The 19,903-nt window shown below is 61.4% G+C and overlaps 3 protein-coding genes across 5 annotated transcripts in view; 1 reads left to right on the forward strand and 2 right to left on the reverse strand.

Annotated features, from left to right (window-relative positions):
- Positions 1 to 1,378, forward strand: part of POR (cytochrome p450 oxidoreductase) — a 28,448-nt gene extending 27,070 nt beyond the window's left edge. For 2 of the 3 annotated variants that reach the window (XM_084272795.1, XM_084272796.1), the window contains 2 exons: positions 114 to 199; positions 421 to 1,378. In XM_084272795.1, coding sequence (XP_084128921.1) covers positions 114 to 199; positions 421 to 565 — 231 coding nt within the window. In that variant the 3' untranslated portion in view covers positions 566 to 1,378. The remainder of the gene's footprint in view (positions 1 to 113; positions 200 to 420) is intronic. The other variant, XR_014617714.1, reaches the window with a different exon arrangement.
- A 141-nt stretch (positions 1,379 to 1,519) lies between these two features.
- TMEM120A (transmembrane protein 120A) lies at positions 1,520 to 9,314 on the reverse strand. The gene is made up of 12 exons (XM_084272797.1): positions 9,187 to 9,314; positions 7,110 to 7,228; positions 6,324 to 6,440; positions 5,959 to 6,018; positions 5,269 to 5,364; positions 4,920 to 5,009; positions 4,529 to 4,594; positions 4,116 to 4,177; positions 3,790 to 3,882; positions 3,239 to 3,303; positions 2,702 to 2,770; positions 1,520 to 2,472 (listed from the first exon to the last, which is right to left on the reverse strand). Exons 1-12 carry the CDS (start codon positions 9,259 to 9,261, stop codon positions 2,359 to 2,361), a joined length of 1,026 nt encoding a protein of 341 aa, XP_084128923.1. The 5' UTR covers positions 9,262 to 9,314; the 3' UTR covers positions 1,520 to 2,358.
- A 914-nt stretch (positions 9,315 to 10,228) lies between these two features.
- On the reverse strand, positions 10,229 to 19,780 carry STYXL1 (serine/threonine/tyrosine interacting like 1; the record flags this gene model as incomplete). The annotated part of the gene is made up of 9 exons (XM_084273053.1): positions 10,229 to 10,360; positions 13,046 to 13,155; positions 15,056 to 15,150; positions 16,145 to 16,290; positions 17,024 to 17,169; positions 18,035 to 18,091; positions 18,417 to 18,543; positions 18,984 to 19,045; positions 19,678 to 19,780. The coding sequence occupies 9 exons, from the start codon at positions 19,778 to 19,780 to the stop codon at positions 10,229 to 10,231; spliced, it is 978 nt and encodes a 325-aa protein (XP_084129179.1).
- Positions 19,781 to 19,903: the final 123 nt, after the last annotated feature.

The raw sequence follows: 19,903 nt of genomic DNA on the forward strand, positions 1-19,903 counted from the left end.
GCCAGGCCAGGGGCAGTGCCAGGAGCACCCCGCTGCCCCGGGCAGCCCCCAGGCTTCCCCTCCCTCGCCAGGGTTGTGCCCCCTCCGCTCACCCCCCTGTCTTTCCCTGCCAGGTTTATGTCCAGCACTTGCTGAAGAAGAACAAGGAGAGTGTGTGGAAGCTGGTTAACGAGGGGAATGCTCATATCTACGTGTGTGGGTAGGTCCAGGGCTGGGCAGGGGCTTCGGTTCCCGGTCTCAGGGTCATGTCTCTGCTGACCCATTGCTGCCTTAGGAGCCCTGGGAGGTTGTGCTGCCCTTGTTCTGGGGGAGGGTGAGCAGCCAGGCGGGGGGCTGGGGTGAGCAACCCCCTGTTGGGTGCTGGGAGGCGACTGGGGCTCTGCTGTGCTGTCACCTGGCTCACTGTCCCCTTGTCCCCAGGGACGCTCGTAACATGGCCCGGGACGTGCAGAACACCTTCTACGAGATCGTGGCTGAGTTTGGGAACATGAGCCAGCCCCAGGCCGTGGACTATGTCAAGAAGCTGATGACGAAGGGCCGGTACTCCTTGGATGTGTGGAGCTAAGGGCAGGGCCGGCGGGGCTGGGCACAGAGCGGGGCCCTGGCCCGGGGGAGGTGGAAGGTGCCTGCCTGCCCGCTGCTGCTGCGGGGGGTGGCAGCATCCCCAGCCTGCAGCTACCCCAGTGTCACTCCCAACCCCTCCTGGGCCACAGCACACTCCCCCTGGAGCAGGTTGTGTTCCCTGGGGGGGTGGAAGGGGTTGAGAGGGGCAGGGGGGTAGCTTGGGCTGTTGGCCAGGAGCCGTGGTGCCCTCAGCACCCCAGGGAGCACCACTTGGCACCAGCATTTGCCTTGAGGGCAGGGATGCAGCTGACCAGGCAGGAGCTTGAACAGTGCCCAGGGGAGCTCCTGGGCCCTTCCCCAGCTGTGAGGTGTTGCCTTATCCCCTGGGGCTGGAGCCCACCCTGGGCTGCTGGCAGCAGGGCACAGTGTGCAGCAGCGCTCTGCCCTCGTGTCCCTGCTGCCCAGCTCTGGGCACAGAGCTGCCTTGTGCCCCAGGACCCCCCAGGCACCCCACTCCTTCCCCCTTGGCTCCAGCACACAGAGGGGAGGGGATGGCTCCTCTCCCCATGGAAGACACCAGCTCTTGGGGCTCTCCAGCCACAGGGGCCCTTCTTGCTCCCTGGGGTCCTGCTGCTCCTCTGCACCCAGCCCCCCCCCCCCCGTATGGTTATTTTTTAAATACTGTTTTTATTTTAACATCTTTGTGATTTAATCATGGCAGAGACAAACAACAAAGCATCAACCTTGCAGGTTGTCCAATGCCTGTAAATTATTTAAATACATTTCCCCTTGGAATAAAAACACTGTTTCTGTAGTTTGGTTCCTGCCCTCTGTGTGCAGAAGGGGGAGGATGGGGAGCAGGAGGAAACCTGGGGCTGGGGTGCTGGCTCTGGGGTTAGGCTGAACCAGGGAGCCTCTGCCCTGGGCACTGAGGATGAGGATGGCAGCAGGGATGGGGGGCTCTGGTGAGGCACACTGTGCTGTTTGGTTCCCGAGGGCAGGACAGGGCTTCTCCTCCCCCAGCTGTAGGGACACCGTGGTCCTGCTGTGCCCTGCTTGGCCCCTGAGCTGGCCAGAGCCCAGGCAGCGGCTGTGCTGGCCGGGGGTCCCAGGAGGCAGCTCAGGGTGCTGCCCTCTGCACCCCAGGCTGGTGTGGGGGCAGCTGGAGATGGTGTTTATAACCCACCCCCCACATGTGTCAGGGCCCAGAGTCAGAGAAGCCGAAGCCCTGGAGCTGCTCCCTGGCCTGGGGCCTCCCCAGAGCCCGGGGTGGCACCTGCCCTTTATTTGGGGCTGTGAGCAGGGGGCTGCTGGGGCAGCCTGGGCAGCCCTGTGCTGCCTGAAGGGGAGGCAGGAACCAGGGTCCAGCCCAGCAGGGAGGGGAGGCTGGGGGGCAGCCTGGGCAGCGCTGGCTGGCAGGGGAGGAGGGTCTCTGCCTTCCCTGCGCAGCAGCTGCCAGCCCTGGCCCCTGCCTTGGCCCAGGGGGTGGCACAAGCCGGGCAGCCCTGGAGCTGGGCTCGGCCCAGCACCATCCTTGGGGCTCCTCAGGGCACAGGGAAGGGCAGCAGCTGGCCTGGGTCCCTGCTCTGGAGGGGAAGGCAGCCAGGAGAGGAGCCACAGGAGCACAGATCCCACACCACAGCCACCACAGGGTCTGTTTGAGCTCTGACCTGCTCCCCGTCCTCTGAGGAGGAGGATGAGACACCAGAGTCCATTGAGGAGGAGGGAAGGGGAGATGGAGCCAGTGGGGAGCAACAGTCCTGCCCTCCCAATGCTGCCCCCCCCTCCCCCCCCTCAATTCCGCTTAGTGTCCTTGTTCTTGTTCTGGATCTTCTGGTGGACGACACGGAGGGTGGTGAAGAAGTTCCCCAGGAAGAGGATGAAGAAGGGGAGGCCACACATGAGGACCTGGGGGAGCCACAGCAGCACATGTCAGCAGGAGGGACCTGCCTGGAGCATCCCCAACCCCAGGGCAGTCCCCTGCCCCAGGGCAACCCCCCCTCCCCAGGGCAGCCCCCCTGGCCCCAGGGCAGCCCCCCCCCTCCCCAGGGCAGCCCCCCACCCCAGGGCAGCCCCTCCACCCCAGGGCAGCCCCCCCCTCCCCAGGGCAGCCCCCCTCCCCAGGGCAGCCCCCTACCTGCCACTCCTTGCACTCTGGGTGCTGGATCATGCGGAACAGGGTCACAGCGTTGTAGAGCTGCCAGAACTGCAGGAGACAGGAGGTCCAGGGGGTTCTGCTTTCAGAGGCTCAACCCAGCTCATCCAGCTGCCCCCAGGCACAAACCCCATACCAGGCTGGCCTGGCCCAGCACCCAGTGAGACCCACCCAGGCTTGGGGACAGAGCCCAGCTGGGACATCTCCCCCCTTCTTGGCACCTGCTGGAGCCCAGGAGGAAGCCCCAGCCCCGCCTGCTGCTTCTGCCCCTCGCCCTCAGGGACCCCACCGAGGGTGAAGGGGCCCTTCAGTGGTGGCAGCTCAGCTCAGGAGGGGTTTGGAGTTCTCAGAGCCAGCCCCTCGCTGCATCATGCACGTGGCAGAAATCCCAGCAGCCCCCCCAGCCCTCCCCATCTCACTGGCTGGACCTTTGTCCAGAGCCCTTCCCTGCCCCGTGTCCACAGGGCCTGGCCCCAGCTGCCTGTGGGGACACCCAGGGCCCCATCTGCTCCCACTCACCTGCCCAAAGAAGAGGAAGGGCAGCAGGAACGTGAGGCCTCTCCACATCCAGGACTGGAAGCCCTCTGCAAAGGATGAAGGTTCGCATGGGGACCCCAGACTACGCCAGCTGGATGGAGCCCAGCCCCGGGGCAGGGGGTTTAGCCACCACCCCCCACCCCTGGCCCAGAGTCCCACCAGCCTAACGGGGTGATGGAGGAGCCCTCTCTCTCTGGGGTAGCTTCTCCCAGGGACAGGGGAGACCAGGAGCCACATCTGCTCCTGTGTCACACCCCAAAGGAGCCAGCCCTGGGACAGGAGGAGCAGGAGGAGGCCCAGCCTAGGGGCTCCAGCCTCTCCCTGCTGCCCCAGGCAGATGCTGCTCTTGAGCCTCTGGTCACTGGTGGCTTTTCACCGTCACTGACCTCAGAACAAGTCACCAGCTGGAGCCTTTGACAGGAGCCATGGCTCCCAGGTAGCTGAGAGGTTGGTTAACTGGTCTGGTGCTGGGAGGGAGGCGGCTGCTGGCCCCAGCTGGACTGGGATGGCCGGTAAGGGGGGGCCCAGCTTACCCACAGTCAGGTCCATGTTGTGCCTCTCGCCCAGCGCGCGCAGCCGGTACAGGCACCCGCTCTGGTAGTAGTACTGCAGGAACTGCACGAAGCCTGCCAGGGGAGCGGGACGGGGTCAGCACCGGGCCCTGGCTGACCCGGCACACAGAGCCCATCCCAGCACCAGCCCGAGGTGGAGATGGAGGGCAGGACAGAGGCCAAGGGCCAGCGGGGGGAGCAGAGCGCTGTGAGCAGCTCCAGCCACATCTCTGCACATCGCAGAGCTGCGCCTGGCCCCTCGGCCAGCTGCAGTCCCAGCCCCATCCCACACACACGGCAGGACTCACTCTGGTACATGGAGAAGGAGAGGAACTGGTTCCTGAACATCTGGTACATGAGCCCGTCCGGCCTGCGGGGAGACGATGCCGGCTGGGGGCTGCAGGGCTGGGAGGGGATGCTGCCAGCCCTGCCCACCCCCCAGCCAGGGGAAGGGCACCCCCACCCCACCCCTGAGGCAGCCCTTCCCCAAAACTGCGATGTGGGGGGTGGTTTCCCAGCCCAGGGGTGCTGCCTGACGCTCGAGGATGCTGGTGGCTGCGTCGAGGAACACGGGGCAATGCCTGTCAGACCCCAAAGCCCCCAGAGCTGGGCTGCAGCCATGACTTTGGGTGGCAAAGACCCCCCCCTGCCCCCCCGAGCTGACCAGAGCTCAAGCCACCCAGCATCTCCACAACCAAGAGCCGAGGGGCCGCAGACTTACCACGTCAGCATGACACCTGAGAGGAAGGTGGAGACGTAGTGATGGAAAACCCACCAGCCTTTGATTCTGGAAGGTGGACACAGAGAAGGGCTGTCAGGGCTGGAGCAGGAACCAAGCCCCAGGTGTGTGGCAGGAGAGCAGAGGCAGTGTGGTGCAGGAGGACCCAGCACCTCTGGTCCAGGCAGCACCAGGGGCTGGGGCCTCCCAGCAGCTGCTCCACCTCCCCACAGCCTCCAGACAGGGAGCTCCTCTGCAGCTCATCAGCAGGGTTTGCCACACGCCCCCGAAGAGGGAGCTGCTCCCCTGGGACCCGCGGTGGGGCTCAGCTCCCTGGCCTTGCTGACCCAGAGCGACTGGCCCCACAGCCCCTGCCCCAGCCCAGGGGACTCACTTGGATCCGTTGTTGATCAAGATGCTCTCCCGGATGGTGAGGGTGCAGTAGTACCACACCAGGAGGAAGTTAAAGACGGCATCTGTCACCCTGGGAACAGACAAACAGGCTGTGAAGGCAGCAGCACCCCCAGGCTGGGGGCACAGGCCATGGCTGTGGGATGCCCACCCACCCTGCAGGCACCGAGACCTCCTTCACCATCCACCACGGCCACAGCAAGACTGCAGCAGCCGCCAGAGCCATCCCAGCTCCAGGGCTGAGATCCTGTGTCGGGATCCTGTGTCAGGATCCCCTGCTTGGCCCCACTCCCTGGGAGGAGGTGTCTGCCCACCGTCCCCCCCAGACTCACCTGGAGTTGAGGAGGAACCGGCAGGAGAAAGAGACAATGAGCAAGATGATGGTGAGGTAGAGCTTGAACTTCTCGTACTCATCCTTGTAGGCAAACCTGTGGGAAGGACCAGGACAGGCTGGGGAGAGGTGGCTGCTGGAAGTCTGTGTCCTCCCATCCCACCCAGCCGGACTAAAGCCATCTTCTGTTGGGAACCTCTGGGACAAACCTCACCCCCAGGTACTTCTGAGAGGGGAGCACAGCAGGCTGCTTCCCACAGGTGAGACACCCCAAACCACCCCGACCCGGCAGAAGCTGGGCAGCCCGGGGGCTGTGCAGCTCTCCAAGGGGCTGGGGGGCTGAGGGAGGGGGGTGTGGGCTGCCTGGCTGGGTGCCTCTGGCAGTAGTGTCCCAGCACGGGGTGGGGGGGCTCTTGTGGGCTAAAACCAGCTGTTAGGGAAGGGGGGGGCTCTCCAGCAGCTGCACGTGTCTGTCTCCCCTGGGAATCCTGAACACAGGGGATACCCAGCCACGGCTTCACTGGAGGATCCTTTAGCTTATCAGAGCTGCTGCCCCATCCCAGCCGCTGGCAGGAGCCAAAGGGCGCCCGAGGCCCCAGCCAAAACCTGGGGAGGGGAGGGGAACCTGCCCCAGGCTGGATGAGCCACACGCCTGCGGCTCAGCCCGGGAGCTGCTGTCCCCAGCACCTACTTGGCCTGCTTGCTGAGCAGCGTGACGTTCACGTTCCCGAGCACCAGACTCAGGTACAGCCTGGGGAGAGAGCAGAGGTGTCGGGACGGGCGCTGGGGCAGGGCCAGGCGCCAGCCCCAGCTGTTTCCCACTCGCAGCTGCCAGGCAGGGTGCCCGGCACAGGCGCTCTGGCACCGGCAGCTCGCCGGGGCTGCCCCGTCCAAGGGCAGGCGAAGGCCACGAGCAGGCAGAGCAGCGGGGGGGGACAGGAGGGGGACAGGAGGGGGACACAGAGGCTCTGCCTGGCTCCTGCCCGCAGCAGGCTGGCAGCGGGTTTGTGCCTCGCTGCGCCGGGGCCTTTCAGCCAGGGAGGAGGCTCCTCTCACCCGTTCTTCTTGGGCAGGTAGGCCTCCATCTCAAAGAAGACGCCCTGCCGCTCTTTAATCAGGCTCTGGGTCTCCTGGATGCACTGCTGCTGCTCGGGGCTGGCCTGGGCTCTGCACCTGGGGAGGGAGAGGGGAGGGAGAGGGGAGGGAGAGGGGAGGGAGAGGGGAGGCAGAGGGGAGGCAGAGGGGAGGCAGAGGGGAGGGAGAGGGGAGGGAGAGGGGAGGGAGAGGGGAGGGAGAGGGGAGGGAGAGGGGAGGGAGAGGGGAGGCAGAGGGGAGGCAGAGGGGAGGCAGAGGGGAGGCAGAGGGGAGGCAGAGGGGAGGCAGAGGGGAGGCAGAGGGGAGGCAGAGGGGCACTGGGGTGAGGAGAAGCCTCTGCACCGTGACCGGCACTTGGAACAGGACCCTGCCCTGGACAAGGACACCCCAAGGACAGGGAGGGTGACTGGAGGGAAGGCACGACTGTCTGTGGGGCGAGCTCCTCTGTCAGGGTGGGATATGGCTCAAGAAAAGGAGAGAAGGATGAGAGAGAGGTGAGGTGGACAAGTCCTCTCCTCCTCCAGGACGGGTGGGGAGAGGCAGCTCGAGCTGCCTGCAAAGCCCCTGCACGCTCTGAGCATCAGGCAGATCGGGGCAGAGGGATGCTGAGGAAGATCTGCCTGGCTGAGTCCAGACTGGGGAGGCTGCAGCCGGGTTTGTGCTGCAGGCAGGGCCGTGAGATGGGCTGGACGGCCCCGTCCCCCCTGCTCTCCCCACCCTGCCCGTGCTGTCGAGGGCACCACTTACTTTTTCAGGGACAAGGACAGCTCCTTCAGCCGCTTCTTCTGCCGAGCGATGGAGCTGGAGATCCCATCCTGGAGCTTGGTGAGCTCCTCCAGTTTCTGCTTGTACAGCTTGTGGTTATCCTGAGGAGGAGAGACCAGCACCCGTCACGGCTGCGCCTGCCCCCCGGCCCCTTCTGGGGGCATCTGATCAAAACTCCACCTCCCAGAGCAGCTGGGTGGGGTGAGAGGCAGCACAGGCACCCAGGCGTGTTCGGGACGGCCTGTGGCCACCCCTGCACCCACAGGGGCACCAGCAGCTCCTGGGGACAGCTGGCCCCAGTCCCAAGAGGTTATCTACGGGCGCAGAGGCGTCCCGAGGGCACAGCCTGGTCCTGCTCCTGTGCGTGGCTCCTGGCCGGCCCCCCTCCAGCTGTGGGCTGTGAAAGAACAGCCAGCAACCAGGGGATGCTCTGGGGATGCTCTCGTGGCTGGGAAACCACGGGCTGCAGCACAGGGGTAGGAGGGAATGGGAGGGAATGGGCTACACCCGAGGGCCACAGCCACCCAGGAGCGGTGGGGTTTGGCTGCTGGGATGGGATGAGCAGCTCGCTCTGCCCGCAGGTCCGTGCTGTGCTTGGTGCTGATTTGACTGTGTCCTCAGGGCTCCTCCTGAGCCCCCAGGAAGCTGGAAGAGGCCAGTGCATGAGGCTGGACACAGAGGTCAGGCTTGGAGCCAACCGCCCCGCTCCTCGTGCAGTAACCCAGCGGCACCTGGGTAGGGCTGGGTGCCATCCTCCTGCTATCTTTAGAAAGGAAAGGGGAGAGCGTGCAGGATCAATGCTCCTTCTTGTCCAGGTCAGCTGGAAAACAGCCTCACCTCGACCTGAGCGTCACCTCCAGCACGGAACTAGAGGCTGCTCACCACAACCCTTGGACCAGACCTTGAGGCAGGCAGAGGTACCCTCCACGCTCTTATCCAGCACTTTATCAGCAGGTCTCAAAGCTGCTCCCCAGGGAGAAAGGTGAAACCAAGAGGGAGGGAAAGAACTCATTCTCCTTCAGAGCAGAGCAGGGTCAGGCTGGGAAGGGATCCCGGGTAGCCCTGGCTCCCCCAGCAGTGATTGACGGCCCTGATCTCTCACGGGACAGTTGCTGCTCACCCCTCAAGCTTTCCTGCCCTTGCCTGGTGTCAGCTCCTTCCCTGGCTCTGGGGTTACGGGAGAGGGAGCAGCTTTTGTGGCAGCTCCTCTGGCAGCGCCAGCCCGGGCGCTGCTGCTCCCTGTGCCTCCCCGGGACACAGCCCGGAGCAGGAGCCGCCCCGGAGGGTTCCCAAGGGCAGGAGGAGGCTCCGCGGGGCCGCACACAAAGCGGGGCGCCCAGGCAGCCCCTGCGGAGCAAGAGGAGGTTCCTCAAAGCCTCCCTCGCCCCAGCTCTGGGCTCAGCTGTGACGCGCCTGCGGCAGCATCCGCTCTGCCCCGTGCCGGGCGCAGGGAGGGGAAAGGGAACCGCTGCGGGGGCACCGGCCGGGCCGGGCCGGGCCGCTCCTGGGGTGACCCTGCCCCGAGCCCCGCGCCTTCCCTGGGATCACACAGAGCAGGTGGGAGCAGCCCGGGGCCCGGCGCTGTCCCGGAGCCCCCGGCGGGTGACGGGGCACCGCGGGGAGGGGGTCCCGGGGGAGGGGGCGAAGGAGACAGGGTGCCGGTGGGACAAGGGGGCTGGCTGGGGTCCCGGCTCCCAGCGCGGGGCTGGGAGGAGGGATGAGGGGGGATGAGGAGCGCACCTCGTCCCGCCGTGCCCTGCCCGGCTCCCCGGACACCCCGTGCGGCCGCGCCCCGCCCAGCGCCGCGTCCTGCCCGAGCCCCCCGGCCGGGCGCTCACGGGCTCGGCGCGGAGCCGGGGCAGGGCGGCTCAGCGCGGCGCTGGGCGACACCCGGCAGCGCCCGGCCGTGGGTCGGCGGAGCAGCCGCTGCCGCCGGGGGCCCCGGCGCGTCCCTCGCCCGACCCGGCAGAGCCCAGCGCTCCCCGCGGCGGCTCCGGGCCCAGCCGAGCCCCGGGCCGGGGGTCTCCCCGGGGCCGGCGGGGCGCGGCTGCCGCGGTACCTGGATGCGCTGGTAGCCGTCCTGCAGCTCCTCCCACTCCCGCAGGCACTCGGCGGCCGAGGCGCCGCAGGCCATGGCGGCGATGGCGGCGGCCGGGCGAGCGGCCCCGGCCCGCGGCGCTGGGCTGCGCTGGGCGGCCGCGCCCCCGGACGCTTCCGGGCACGCCCCGAGGGGGCGGGGCCAGCGCCACGGACGGGCCGGGGCCGTGGGTGGGCGTGGCCAAGGTACAGTGATGGGCGGGGTGAGCGGGGTGGGCGGGGGCAAAGCCATGGGGATGGGCGGGATCGGGTGATGCGGGTGGGCGGGGGCGGGAGGGATGGGCGGGGCTGTGGCAGCGGGTGGGCGGGGCCTGCAGGGCCGGGACAATGGGAGTGGGCGGGGCCTCGGGGTGGGCGGGGCGATGGGCGGGGCCGGGCCGGGCCGGCTTTGTTCTGCTTTGCAATGGGAATTGAATCCCAGAACCCCAGCCTGGGCTGGGCTGGGAGGGACCCCAGGGGTCCCAGAGCCCCAAGCCCCTGCCACAGGCAGGGACACCAACCTCCAGGCCTGGAGCTACACAAGGGTGCCCAGGGCCCCATCCAACCTGGCCCTGAACACCCCCAGGGACGGGGCACCCACCCCCTCTCTGGGCAGCCTGTTCCAGCCCCTCACCACTCTCTCTGCAAAGAACTTCCCCCTAAAGTCCAGTTTAAACCTTCCCTCCTTCAGCTTTAATCCTTCCCCCTTGTCCTGCCAGTCTCTGCCCTTTAACAAGCTGATTCCCCTCCTGTTCCTCTGCTCCCTTCAGGAACTGGGACGCTGCAGTGAGGTCCCCCCACAGCTTCTCTTCTCCAGGCTGGTGACAAGGTGACACACACACCCCTCCACACCCCCTTCTACAGGTGAGGTTCCCTAATGGCTCCCAAGCCCGTCCCCGCGTGACGTGGTGCTCAGGATGGAGACCATCCCATGTCATCACAACGCTTTTTAAACAGAGTTGGAGTCACACGGTGCTGTGGGCAGGGAAGCGCCTTTCCCCAGCCCCTGTTGCCTTCCCTGCCTCTCAGTAATGGGGCTCAGAGATGTCCGTGATGGGGGTCCCGTAGAGGTGTCTCTCCCAGTCCCAGAGCTGCTTCACAAAGCCCCGGTGTGGCCGCGCGGCCGGCTGGCACTTCAGGACGCTGTTCCAAGCTCTCTGCAAGCACAGGGAAAGCAACGCAGCGTCACACAGCTGGGCTGAGTCTGGGGGCCTCACAGGAGGAGCTGTGCTTGCAGACACAGGGTGCATTAACTCCCTGCCCTGGACAGCAGCAACCTGCAGATATGCTGAAGGACTTCTTCCCAGTGAGGGAGCCCTGGGACAGGCTGCCCAGGGGCTGTGGAGTCTCCTTCTCTGCAGAGATTCCAGCCCTGACCTGTCCTGGGGACCCTGCTTGGGCAGGGGGTGGGACCCCATGAGCTGTGGAGGCCCCTTCCAACCCCGACAGCTCTGTAAATCTGTGAACACAACTGGAGCAGGGACAGCCTGGATCAAGATCCAGATTTGTGTATCAGAGGCAGCGTGGCCCAGGGGTTGTGCCCCTGTGCTGGGCACTGGTGAGGCTGCACCTCCAGTGCTGGGTCCAGTTCTGGGCTCCTCACCATGGGAAGGACATTGAGGTCCTGGAGCGAGTCCAGAGAAGGGCAACCAGGCTGGGGAAGGGGCTGGAGGGCAAATCCTCTGAGGAGCAGCTGAGGGAGCTGGGGGTGTTGAGCCTGGAGAAGAGGAGGCTGAGGGGAGCCCTTCTCCCCACCTCCCCTGCCCTGCCAGGAGGGTGCAGAGAGGTGGGCGATGGTCTCTGCAGCCAGGGGCCAGGAGATGGGCCAAGGGGCAATGGGCTCAAGCTGCCCCAGGGCAGGGTCAGCTCAGCTGGGAGGGCAAAGTTCTTCCCTGGCAGAGTTGTGGGGCTGTGGCACAGGCTGCCCAGGGAGGGGCTGAGTCCCCAGCCCTGGGGGTGTTTAAAAAAAGGGCAGATGAGGTGCTCAGGTTTAGCACAGGATGGGAACAGTTGGACTTGATGGTCTTAAAGGTCTTTTCCAACCCTGTGATGCTGTGAAGATGTGAACTTCAGAGAAGCTGTCACCTTCACACGCTGCTCTCCTGGGCAGGAGGACAGCTCGTGCTGCTTTCACTACCTGGCAGGTACCAATGGAGCGCTGCAGTCCTGGGTGTTCTACCCTAAAATGCCACTTGTTCCATGGGAGAGAAATGAAGCAGTGAAGTATCAGCTACCCACAGGCAACCAACAAGGGTAAGCAGGTTCTGGCCTGGTGTGAGCTGATGTGGCAGCGCAGCTCTGACTCTCTGGTTATCCCAGACCCATCTTCACTCTCTGTTGGTTCCAAGTTCCATTCTTTGCTGGCACTGGCTGCACACAGGGTAGATCCAGCAGCGTCACTTGGCTTTGCCCAGGGGTGCTCACTGCTCCAGAAAACAGACTGCCCCTGTGCTCAGAGGATTGCTTCAGCATAAGGAGACCAAAGGTTGGGAGAAACCTCTCCACTGGTTTGTTTTTCTAATCTCAGGGATTCTGCAGGCTCCAAGACCCGTCTTCCCATATTTGCTCCTCTGTGCCCATGGTGGGGATGTCTCTAGGTCCCCTGAACTCAGCAGAGCTACTCACACACCGATTACTAGCAGAGTAAGGGGTCACACATCCCCAGTCTGCCTCTTGCAGCATCTGTGCCTTTCGAAGCTGCTGAAGATCTCGGCCTGGGCTGGGTGAAGGGTCACACAGGGATCTGCTGCGCTGCCTTCATCTGCCAGAAACAACCTCGTCTGCCAGGGGGTCCCTGGGGAAAGCTCTGCCCAGCCCACAGCGGACACCTCTACCCAGGCCCAGCACACCCTTTCCTCCTCCTTCCTGGCACTCACGGTGCTGCCAGGGGACTGAAGGCACAAGGGTCAGCCTTTGACTCTTGCACCACCCCAGCAGGCAGCTCCGGTAACCTGGTGAGCAGGGGGCTGGTTATCAGTGTGCAGAAGCCATCACACCCAGCATTAGGGATGAAATCCTGTCTGCAGCCCCGCTGGCAACCTCAGCCTGACACTGTCCCTTGGCACACAGAGAGGGTGAGAGATTTCCTCTTGTGTTGCAAATGTTTGCACAGAATCAATGAGGTGATTAGATACGGGTCCAGCTTCGGGGCAGCTTGGACTGAGCCTTTGGAGCTCCTAAAGGAGGGAACACCTTCCAAGCAAGGTTTTGAGGGAGACACCTTTCAGTTCCCATGGGAACTGTTCTCAGCAGGCACCAGGAGACGGTGCCCACAGCAGCAGGACCTGGGACCTGGTGAGACCTGGGTCATTCTCAGCCATCGCTCTGTAACCTGCACATCCTTCCTGAGCTACTATTAGCCCATTCCAGATTACCTGTGGGGAGGGATTGCTTCTGGAGTCATAAAACAGGATTTTGGAAGAAGCACTGCTGAGCCCAGCAGTAAATCAGAGCCCCAGAGCAAGCCCTGGGGGCTGAATTTCCCTGCAAAGCCCATGCTATTAAGAGATGGGCTTAACTCCAGGAGCTGCCAGGATCTCTCCAGAGCTGCTCCAGGATCTCTCTGAGGTCCAGGGCAGCAGAAACACTAAGGGCTGTAAGCAGAGTTTTATTTCTGTTTCTATATATCCCAGGTGCCCTGGGGAGGACCCCCAGATCCCAAATCACACCTAAACCACATCCTGAGCAGTATGAAGAGGACACAGTCTGCGGCACCTGATCAGGTGGAGAGCCTGCCTGGAAGCAGGGATAGCATCTTTCTCATTACTGCACTAACGAGGCTTCGGAACCAGAAATACTCTGCAGCCCCAGGGGTTCTGTGGGAAACACGACAGTGGGGGTACCTTCAGGGAGAACTGGCAGGAGTGCATCAGGTAGGCCATGGTCACGGCGCTGCTCCGGCTCAGCCCCAGGCTGGAGCAGACCAGCACCGCTCCGCGGGCCAGCTGGGCGTCTGAGGAGAGAAATGCCAACCACACATCAGCGACCTGGGAGGTGAAGCTTCCGACTGACTGTACAGTCACACTGTCACTCAGCGACAGCTGCCAGGCCAGCAGCCTGCGTGACAGAAGCCCCCCGGAGCCCTGGCAGCAGCAGATGGGCACTGCCAGCTACGGTCCCTCTGAGAACTGGCCTTTCTTAGACATCTGCTGAGGTACAGCGTTGGCTTGGATAGACCAGAACCCAACACAGCGACCAGTCACGGCTGCACCACAGACCAGTGTCACCTTTACCTCGGATAACTGGAGCAGCCACCGTGCTGCGCTCAGCATCACCCCGGCTGCTCCCCGGAGGGTTTCAAAGCACCAGCATTTCTGATGGGCACCAGCCCAACTGCTCGACACTGAAGCAGGAGAAACCAGCTGGAGGGGCCTCGGACCCCATGCCCGTGCCAGCTGGGGTGCTGGGTGTATGCTGGTTCAGTGATGGATCCCTGGCAGTGCAGGCTGCTAACGGTGGCAAACTCGCTCTGTCTGAGAGCCGAGCCCAGAGGATGCTGCCGCTCGCTCCTCACCACGCCAGCTCTGCTAACCAGGCCTGAATGATTCTATATCTTATTAATAACCTCTTGAATTCTTTCCCTCCCTCCCCCAAACAGGCAGCATGACATGCCTTCAGAGTATCAGCAACTCAACTCGGAGGGCAAAGCTTCCCTCTTACTGCTGTCAGGAGGTTGTGGGGTTTCGTGTTTCCTTCTTTAGGCTCCAAACCAGCGTCTTCTGACTTCCCTCTATCACAACATACTAGTTCTGTTCTGAAACCTGAGCAGAAAGGGCCCTACTCCAACACACACATGGCATGAGGACAGCCACACTACTCCAGAAAGTGCAGAGAGCTTTAGTCTGGCGCTCAGCCGTAACCATTCCAGCTTGAGGATCCTACTCTAGATGGCCAAGTAAACAGTTAGAGTATCGAGTAAACAGTGTACACTTCCACAAGAGCTGCACCTAACAAACTCTTACAGACTGTTTTGGAAACTTCCATGAGCTGATGTGATCAGCACACTTTCTTCTGCAGTACTAGTGGGGAAAACCTGGGGCAACACAAGCAGATGGTGCTCTCTGGGTTTCAGCATAGGCAGATCACCACGTTCAGCTCAGCACTACGGAATTCTCTCCTCCAGTATCAGTTCCTTGTTTGTGTCCAGCTGTCAGGTCTGTGGGGCTCGGGGTGCCTTTTTCTCCTGGGTCTGTGTGGCACTCAGCAGGGCCGTGGTGTTTTGTAAGAGTGATAAAAGATAGTGATGGGGCTGGGTGCCATCACAGGACGGAGCTGCAGGAGCTGCCTCTGCTGAGCTGCTGCAGGCACGGAGCTGGAGTGTGTGTTTTCTCCTGCCCTCCCTGACGCAATCAGCCCAAGGCAGGTCTGTGCTGTCCAACCTGAAAGTCTCCCTCAGCCCTACGGTGGGTTTGCACTGCACATCACAAAGGTGAGCAGCACCCTGCCATAAGCTCTCCAAAGTGTGTCACATGCTTGTTCAGATAAAGCTCTGGTGGTTGAAGATTTGGGCTGGTAAGTGTCAAAGGGTTGTGGTTAAGAACAAGGGAAGAGGAGGGAATCCTATGAAGCCCTGGTAGACATCCTACAGCAAAGCCTTCTGAGGTCTAGTGGAAAGCTTGCTGTTATCAGAGAGTGAGGTACTCCTCAAGGTGAGCAGGAACATCAGTCTCAGACACCCTGTAAAACCTCCTCTCTGTCCACCAGGTATCCATTAGGGTGTGGGCTTGCTTGGGAGTGTGCTGATCTGGGAAGATTACGACCCTCCTGTCCCAGCTTCCTGTGGGAGTGCGTTGCAGTCACTCCCATCTAACAGTGAGCAAGGTCCCAGGAATTCCAGATTAGGAACAACTCACCTATGAAATGACAAATGGTGGCAAAGGTAGAGAAAAGATCTGCCTCAAGTGAGTCTGGGACGGGTATGTGGAGGTATCTTCCACCTTCTGCAGACCTGGAAAAAGAGCACACAGAGTGAGCTGAACCAGAGAAGCAGCTGTGAAAAGGGTGTTTGTTGGAGGCAAGCTGATAACTTTGTTTGTTGTTACACGTGTGAGTTTTTCATCATCATCCTCATTAACATTTTGATAAGGGATTTGTTGTGGTGAGACGCTGAGGTGCTTGGGATACAGAACCAGTTTAATTACAGATTTTCCATTCCACATGGTGTCAGCATCGATGTCTTAACTCAACCCACACTTCCTTTACCTGAGAGCCAATGAAACAGCTGACTTGAAGGGAAGAGTGCCTTCACAGCGTGCTGTTGGCAGTTTGGTGAACAAAGCCCCCCAGTTCACCTCGTGGCTCTCTACACCAGCATCCCCCTCCTTCCACAAACTCTTAACAGAGCAAAACATTGGTGAGGAATCTCTGAAATGTGGAGGTGTGTCGTGCAGAGGGCACGGCCCGATCACCCATCCTGTGGAGACCCTTGATGTTTTCCTCTGGAGCCAAAGGCATGAGGAGTATCTGCTGGTCACTGACTGGGTTTGTTACTTTGCTTTGGTCACCACTGGGTTTTCCACTGTGTGAAAGGTGTTTCCAGCACGGCCAACAGACTGAGCACAATGGCACGGGCAGATAAGGGAGGGAGGAGACCAGCAGTGTGAGGCTGTGGTGATGTAGCTTTCACACTGCCACGTCTGTGAGATTTTGCTCTGCAAACTATTTGGAGCTGGAGGTTCTGCTGGAAGGACAGTGGGACGTGATGGCCTCAAGATGCCAAGGGCCTCGCCGTCCTGCTCCCCAGCACACCGGGGCATGGCAGAGGGCTGCAGGTTGCATTGCCACTGCGCTAACGAGCAGAGATTGGGAAGACTCAGCAGGAAGCAGCACTGGAATCTGCAGAGCCCTTCTCCAACCAGAGTCCTCCTCGGAAGCCCACAGGCAGGGCTGCCTCTGGGGATGGCTCTGGCCCTTGCTGCTGTCTCCCAGGCGCTGTGACTTACGGCGGGGCAGGCTGCTCCGAGACGTTAACTCGCGCTCTGATCTTCAGATCTTTCAGGACCTGCTGGTCACAGGCCTGCTTGAAGCTGCCCATATATAACTTTGCAGGCAGGATTTCCACAGGGTACGTCTGGAAGTTGTCCAGCTCCTGCCGGAGAGAAACCACAGGCTCAGTTCAGAGAGTGTGTCTGCTCCCACTGGCGTGGTGGGTTCTCGAACAAGGAGTCATGTGAAGACTGAACACACACTCAGTCAGCAGCCCGTGTGCCACATGCCCCTGTAATGATTCCTTTCAGCACCTGGACTTTCTGTAGATTGAATTCTTGCCTAGATTTAGTGAGAATGAAGCGAGGATGGGACGTGGGGGCTGACTGGATCCCATGGGGAAGTTCAGCAGTTTGCTGCTCGTCACCAGGAAGCACCAAGTGGATGGGTTTTCCTCTCCTGCACTGTGGCATCCCAAGGTGATCCTTCCTGATGAGAAGCTTTATAGACATGGAGCAGAACTGTACTTCTGCCTGAATCCCGTGCTCTGTGCTGTCCCAGCCAACCACACGTGAGAGGAACCTGCTGGTTCATCCTCTTCTACTGGGTGTTGTTATATGTACTCTCCCACAGGCTGGCTTCAGGGCTATGGGAGAAACCTTCCCAGGTTGCTTCCATGAGCTTTCTCTTGTGCAACAGAGGAAGGATAAAGAAAGGGAAAGTGTGGCTGTAAAAGAATTAGTGGTGACACACAGAGCGGGCACAGGAACTCAAATTACACTTGATTCCTGTGTTTGAAATGACCCTGATGCTGGGTTTAGGCCTCGAATCCATCAGCCATCACCAGCTGAATATGAATGCTAATGTCTGCTACCTCCAAATTAGCATCATCTCACCTGAGGCATCCACAATATCTTCTGAGTACTCAGGAAAGGATAGCAAGCAGAAAAAAGCCTGTATCCTCCCCTCAGGACGAGCACGGGATGGAGGGTGAACTCCTGGAAGCTTCTGGCATATTGGACAGCTGTTCCTTCCTCAGCATCTGAGATCAAGAAGGTATTTGCCAGGGCAGGTTCAGAGTGCTGGGGGGTTAAATCTGGCCCACTGACACCAGACTCCATTTCACCCAGGGGTCTGCAGGAAGCCTTGTTAAAAGCTAGGCTTGTCCTTCAGCGGCTGCTGGAGGGCAGGGCTGAGGTTTGTGGCCTTTCACCTCTTGTCCCCATCGTTTATTCCTCCCCCTGTTTCATCTGTAGGTCCAGGTAAAGGCTTCTGGCTTTGCCCCTCCCCGTTACTGATGGGGGATGCTTGTAATAGCAATAATGATTAATTCCAATCCAGCAGTCTTAGTTTTAGGGAGGCCCCTTTTGTTAGGCAGCTTTAGGCAGAGGGGGAGGTATCTGGAATGAATTCTTCACACGTGCAAGGGCAAGTCACGTGGGAGGGCTGCTGCCCTCCTTCCCCCAAGGGATCCATCCACCCCGCTCGCCTCCAGCTGTGTCTGCATCAGAAGCAGAGCAGCACAGCAGAGACCTGCTCTGACTCTTCACACCTTCCCTTGCTACCACCTCACCACCGAGCACTCATGGACACGCTCCCTTTGGTCATTCCTGGTACACTCCCAGGGCTGGGGTTTTTTGATGTAACTCTTTGCTTAAACTACAGTGGCCTTTATAAAGCTGCTAGGGGCCAAACAAACATACAGAGGTGGCTCTGCACACAGAACTCCTTGCCAAACGATGCACAGAAGCCAAACGTTTCCATGGTTCAAGGAAGAGCCAACAATTACATGGAAAATTTCCCAGCTCTTCACATTGCCCTGTGAGCACCCTCAGATCACTACCTCCGTTAGAGCCAAGTCTTCCTAAGCAGGGTGTGAAAGCCTTGTGTAACGAGGAAGTACTCACTCTGGGGACACAAGGAACTGGAGTCGGTGTTCTGGCTCTCTGGAGAAGTGCTGCTCCCTGAAAGGCAAACGGTGGGTGAGCCAAATCTCAGTGAGATGGGGAAAAGAAAAGCCAAAAGAGTCTGTTCCTTGCATGCACCAAGGAGCTTGGGAAGGCTCAGTCCACAGGCAGGAACCCAGCCTTGTCACGGAGCTCTGAAGTCAAGCCTGGATTTTTGAAGCCTGAGAACGTACGTGACACTGTAAAACCAGAGGCACAGCACAGGTTTCTTTGCTTTTTCACATAAAACTGGGTGAATTGGCATCCCTTCCAGTAAGCTCCTGAGGAACAGGAAGAATGTCGACCCTGCAGTGGGGTCTTGGCTGACACGAGTCACGAGTACCTTTCTCTTTCTCCTCGTCCTTGTGGTCGCTGCCATCCAAAGAGCTGGTGCTGCAGTCGTACACCACACAGTGTCTGACACTCCCCAGCTCCCCGGAGCCCGGCACCAGGAACTGCCCCGAGGGGCCCTGCCAAAATCACAGAGGCATTCTCAGGCCCTGCACTGCCTCTGCAGCATCCCCCGTACCCACATCTGGGCAGTGGGTGCTCTGTGGCTGGGGGATGGGCTCGGGACTGTCTGTACTCGACCCGGAGCCCCGGTTCATTCAGAAGTGACGCAAACCCCCGGGGATTGCCTCACCAGCCGCGGCGTGGCCGTGCCCACAGTGCCCTTTGTGAGGCACAGCCACACCACGCCAGCTCTTGTGCAACGCTCTTCCCAACACACAGTGTGCCAGTCCTGCTGCCACCCTGGCTGTGCGACCGAGCACACCCCCAAGGGGCAGAAATCGAGGAGGCGGGGAGGGGAGGCGAGGGGGGTGATAATTCCCTTGGGGTTTAAGCTAATTGTGGCTCGCTGCTAATTGCTAAACCCGGGGAAGGCTTGCACTGGGGGTAGTGCCCTCACCTGCTGGATGTGGTGGGCTGTGACGATGTGGCTCTCGTTGTATTCACGCTGAGTGCGGGCGTCTGGAAAACAACAAAGGACCAAGACAGAGCAGTCGGTTTATTTGAGGCTTTGAAGGTGGAGTCGTGTTCGTAATTCAGTCAGGAGGGATTCAGGCACTGCTGTCAACCACAGAAAGCGTTTTATTAGGAACTGAGGCTTTCTGATGTGGATCTAATGGAGGCCAATAGGGATGTGGGTCCACCTGTAACACCGAGCGATGCCGCAGCCTCAGTGTCCACAGCACCAGTCCCATGCTCCATTGTGCTCCGTGCTGTGGCCTGGCCCCGACTGACCTCCCAGCACCCAGAAGCCCTGCCCCTGCGCTGCCCCAGAGCTGGGGAGAGGGGCACCAGGCAGACCCCAGTCCCAAACTGTCCGACTCCCTCCCCAGCACATTCAGCAATAGATTTGGCACCTTTTTTTGGTGCCACTAGCCAAGACACAGCTCAGCAATCCTCGTGCAGGAGCTGCAGGGAGAGTGGTTATCCCTGGCACGGATCAGAGCAGGAAGAACCGGACGCGGTTTCTGTACCGGAGCAGTACCGGCAGCTGGGACGGGAGAGGAGAGGAGCCCCAGCAGCGACGCCCGGTCACTGCAGGCTCCCCAGGCCCGCTCCCCGGGGCCGGGCCGGGCCGGGCGGCCCGTGCTCACCCAGCAGGCAGAGGTAGTTGGGCTCCGCCAGCCGGGGGACCTGCCGGCGCTGGTGGAGGATGTTGTAGAGGCGGCCGGGCTCGCAGAGCTCCAGCCCCGCCATCGCGCCAGCCGTTGCCGCGGCAACCGGTTGCTAAGGGAAGGACGCCCGGCGGTCACTAGGCGGTGACGTCACCCCCACCTCCCCCCCGCGGATCTCGCGAGGCTTCGCCTCCACTTCGTCTCG

The sequence above is a fragment of the Gallinula chloropus genome (assembly GCF_964237585.1).
Source record: "Gallinula chloropus genome assembly, chromosome: 19".
Lineage (NCBI taxonomy): Eukaryota > Metazoa > Chordata > Aves > Gruiformes > Rallidae > Gallinula > Gallinula chloropus.

Coding starts and splice junctions, on each gene's coding strand:
- TMEM120A (XM_084272797.1), bottom strand. CDS start 9,261: ATGGCCTGCGGCGCCTCGGCCGCCGAGTGCCTGCGGGAGTGGGAGGAG. Junction 7,229..9,186: donor ACGGCTACCAGCGCATCCAG/GTACCGCGGCAG, acceptor TCTCCTCCTCAG/GATAACCACAAGCTGTACAA. Junction 5,365..5,958: donor CTGCTCAGCAAGCAGGCCAA/GTAGGTGCTGGG, acceptor TCCTTCCCACAG/GTTTGCCTACAAGGATGAGT.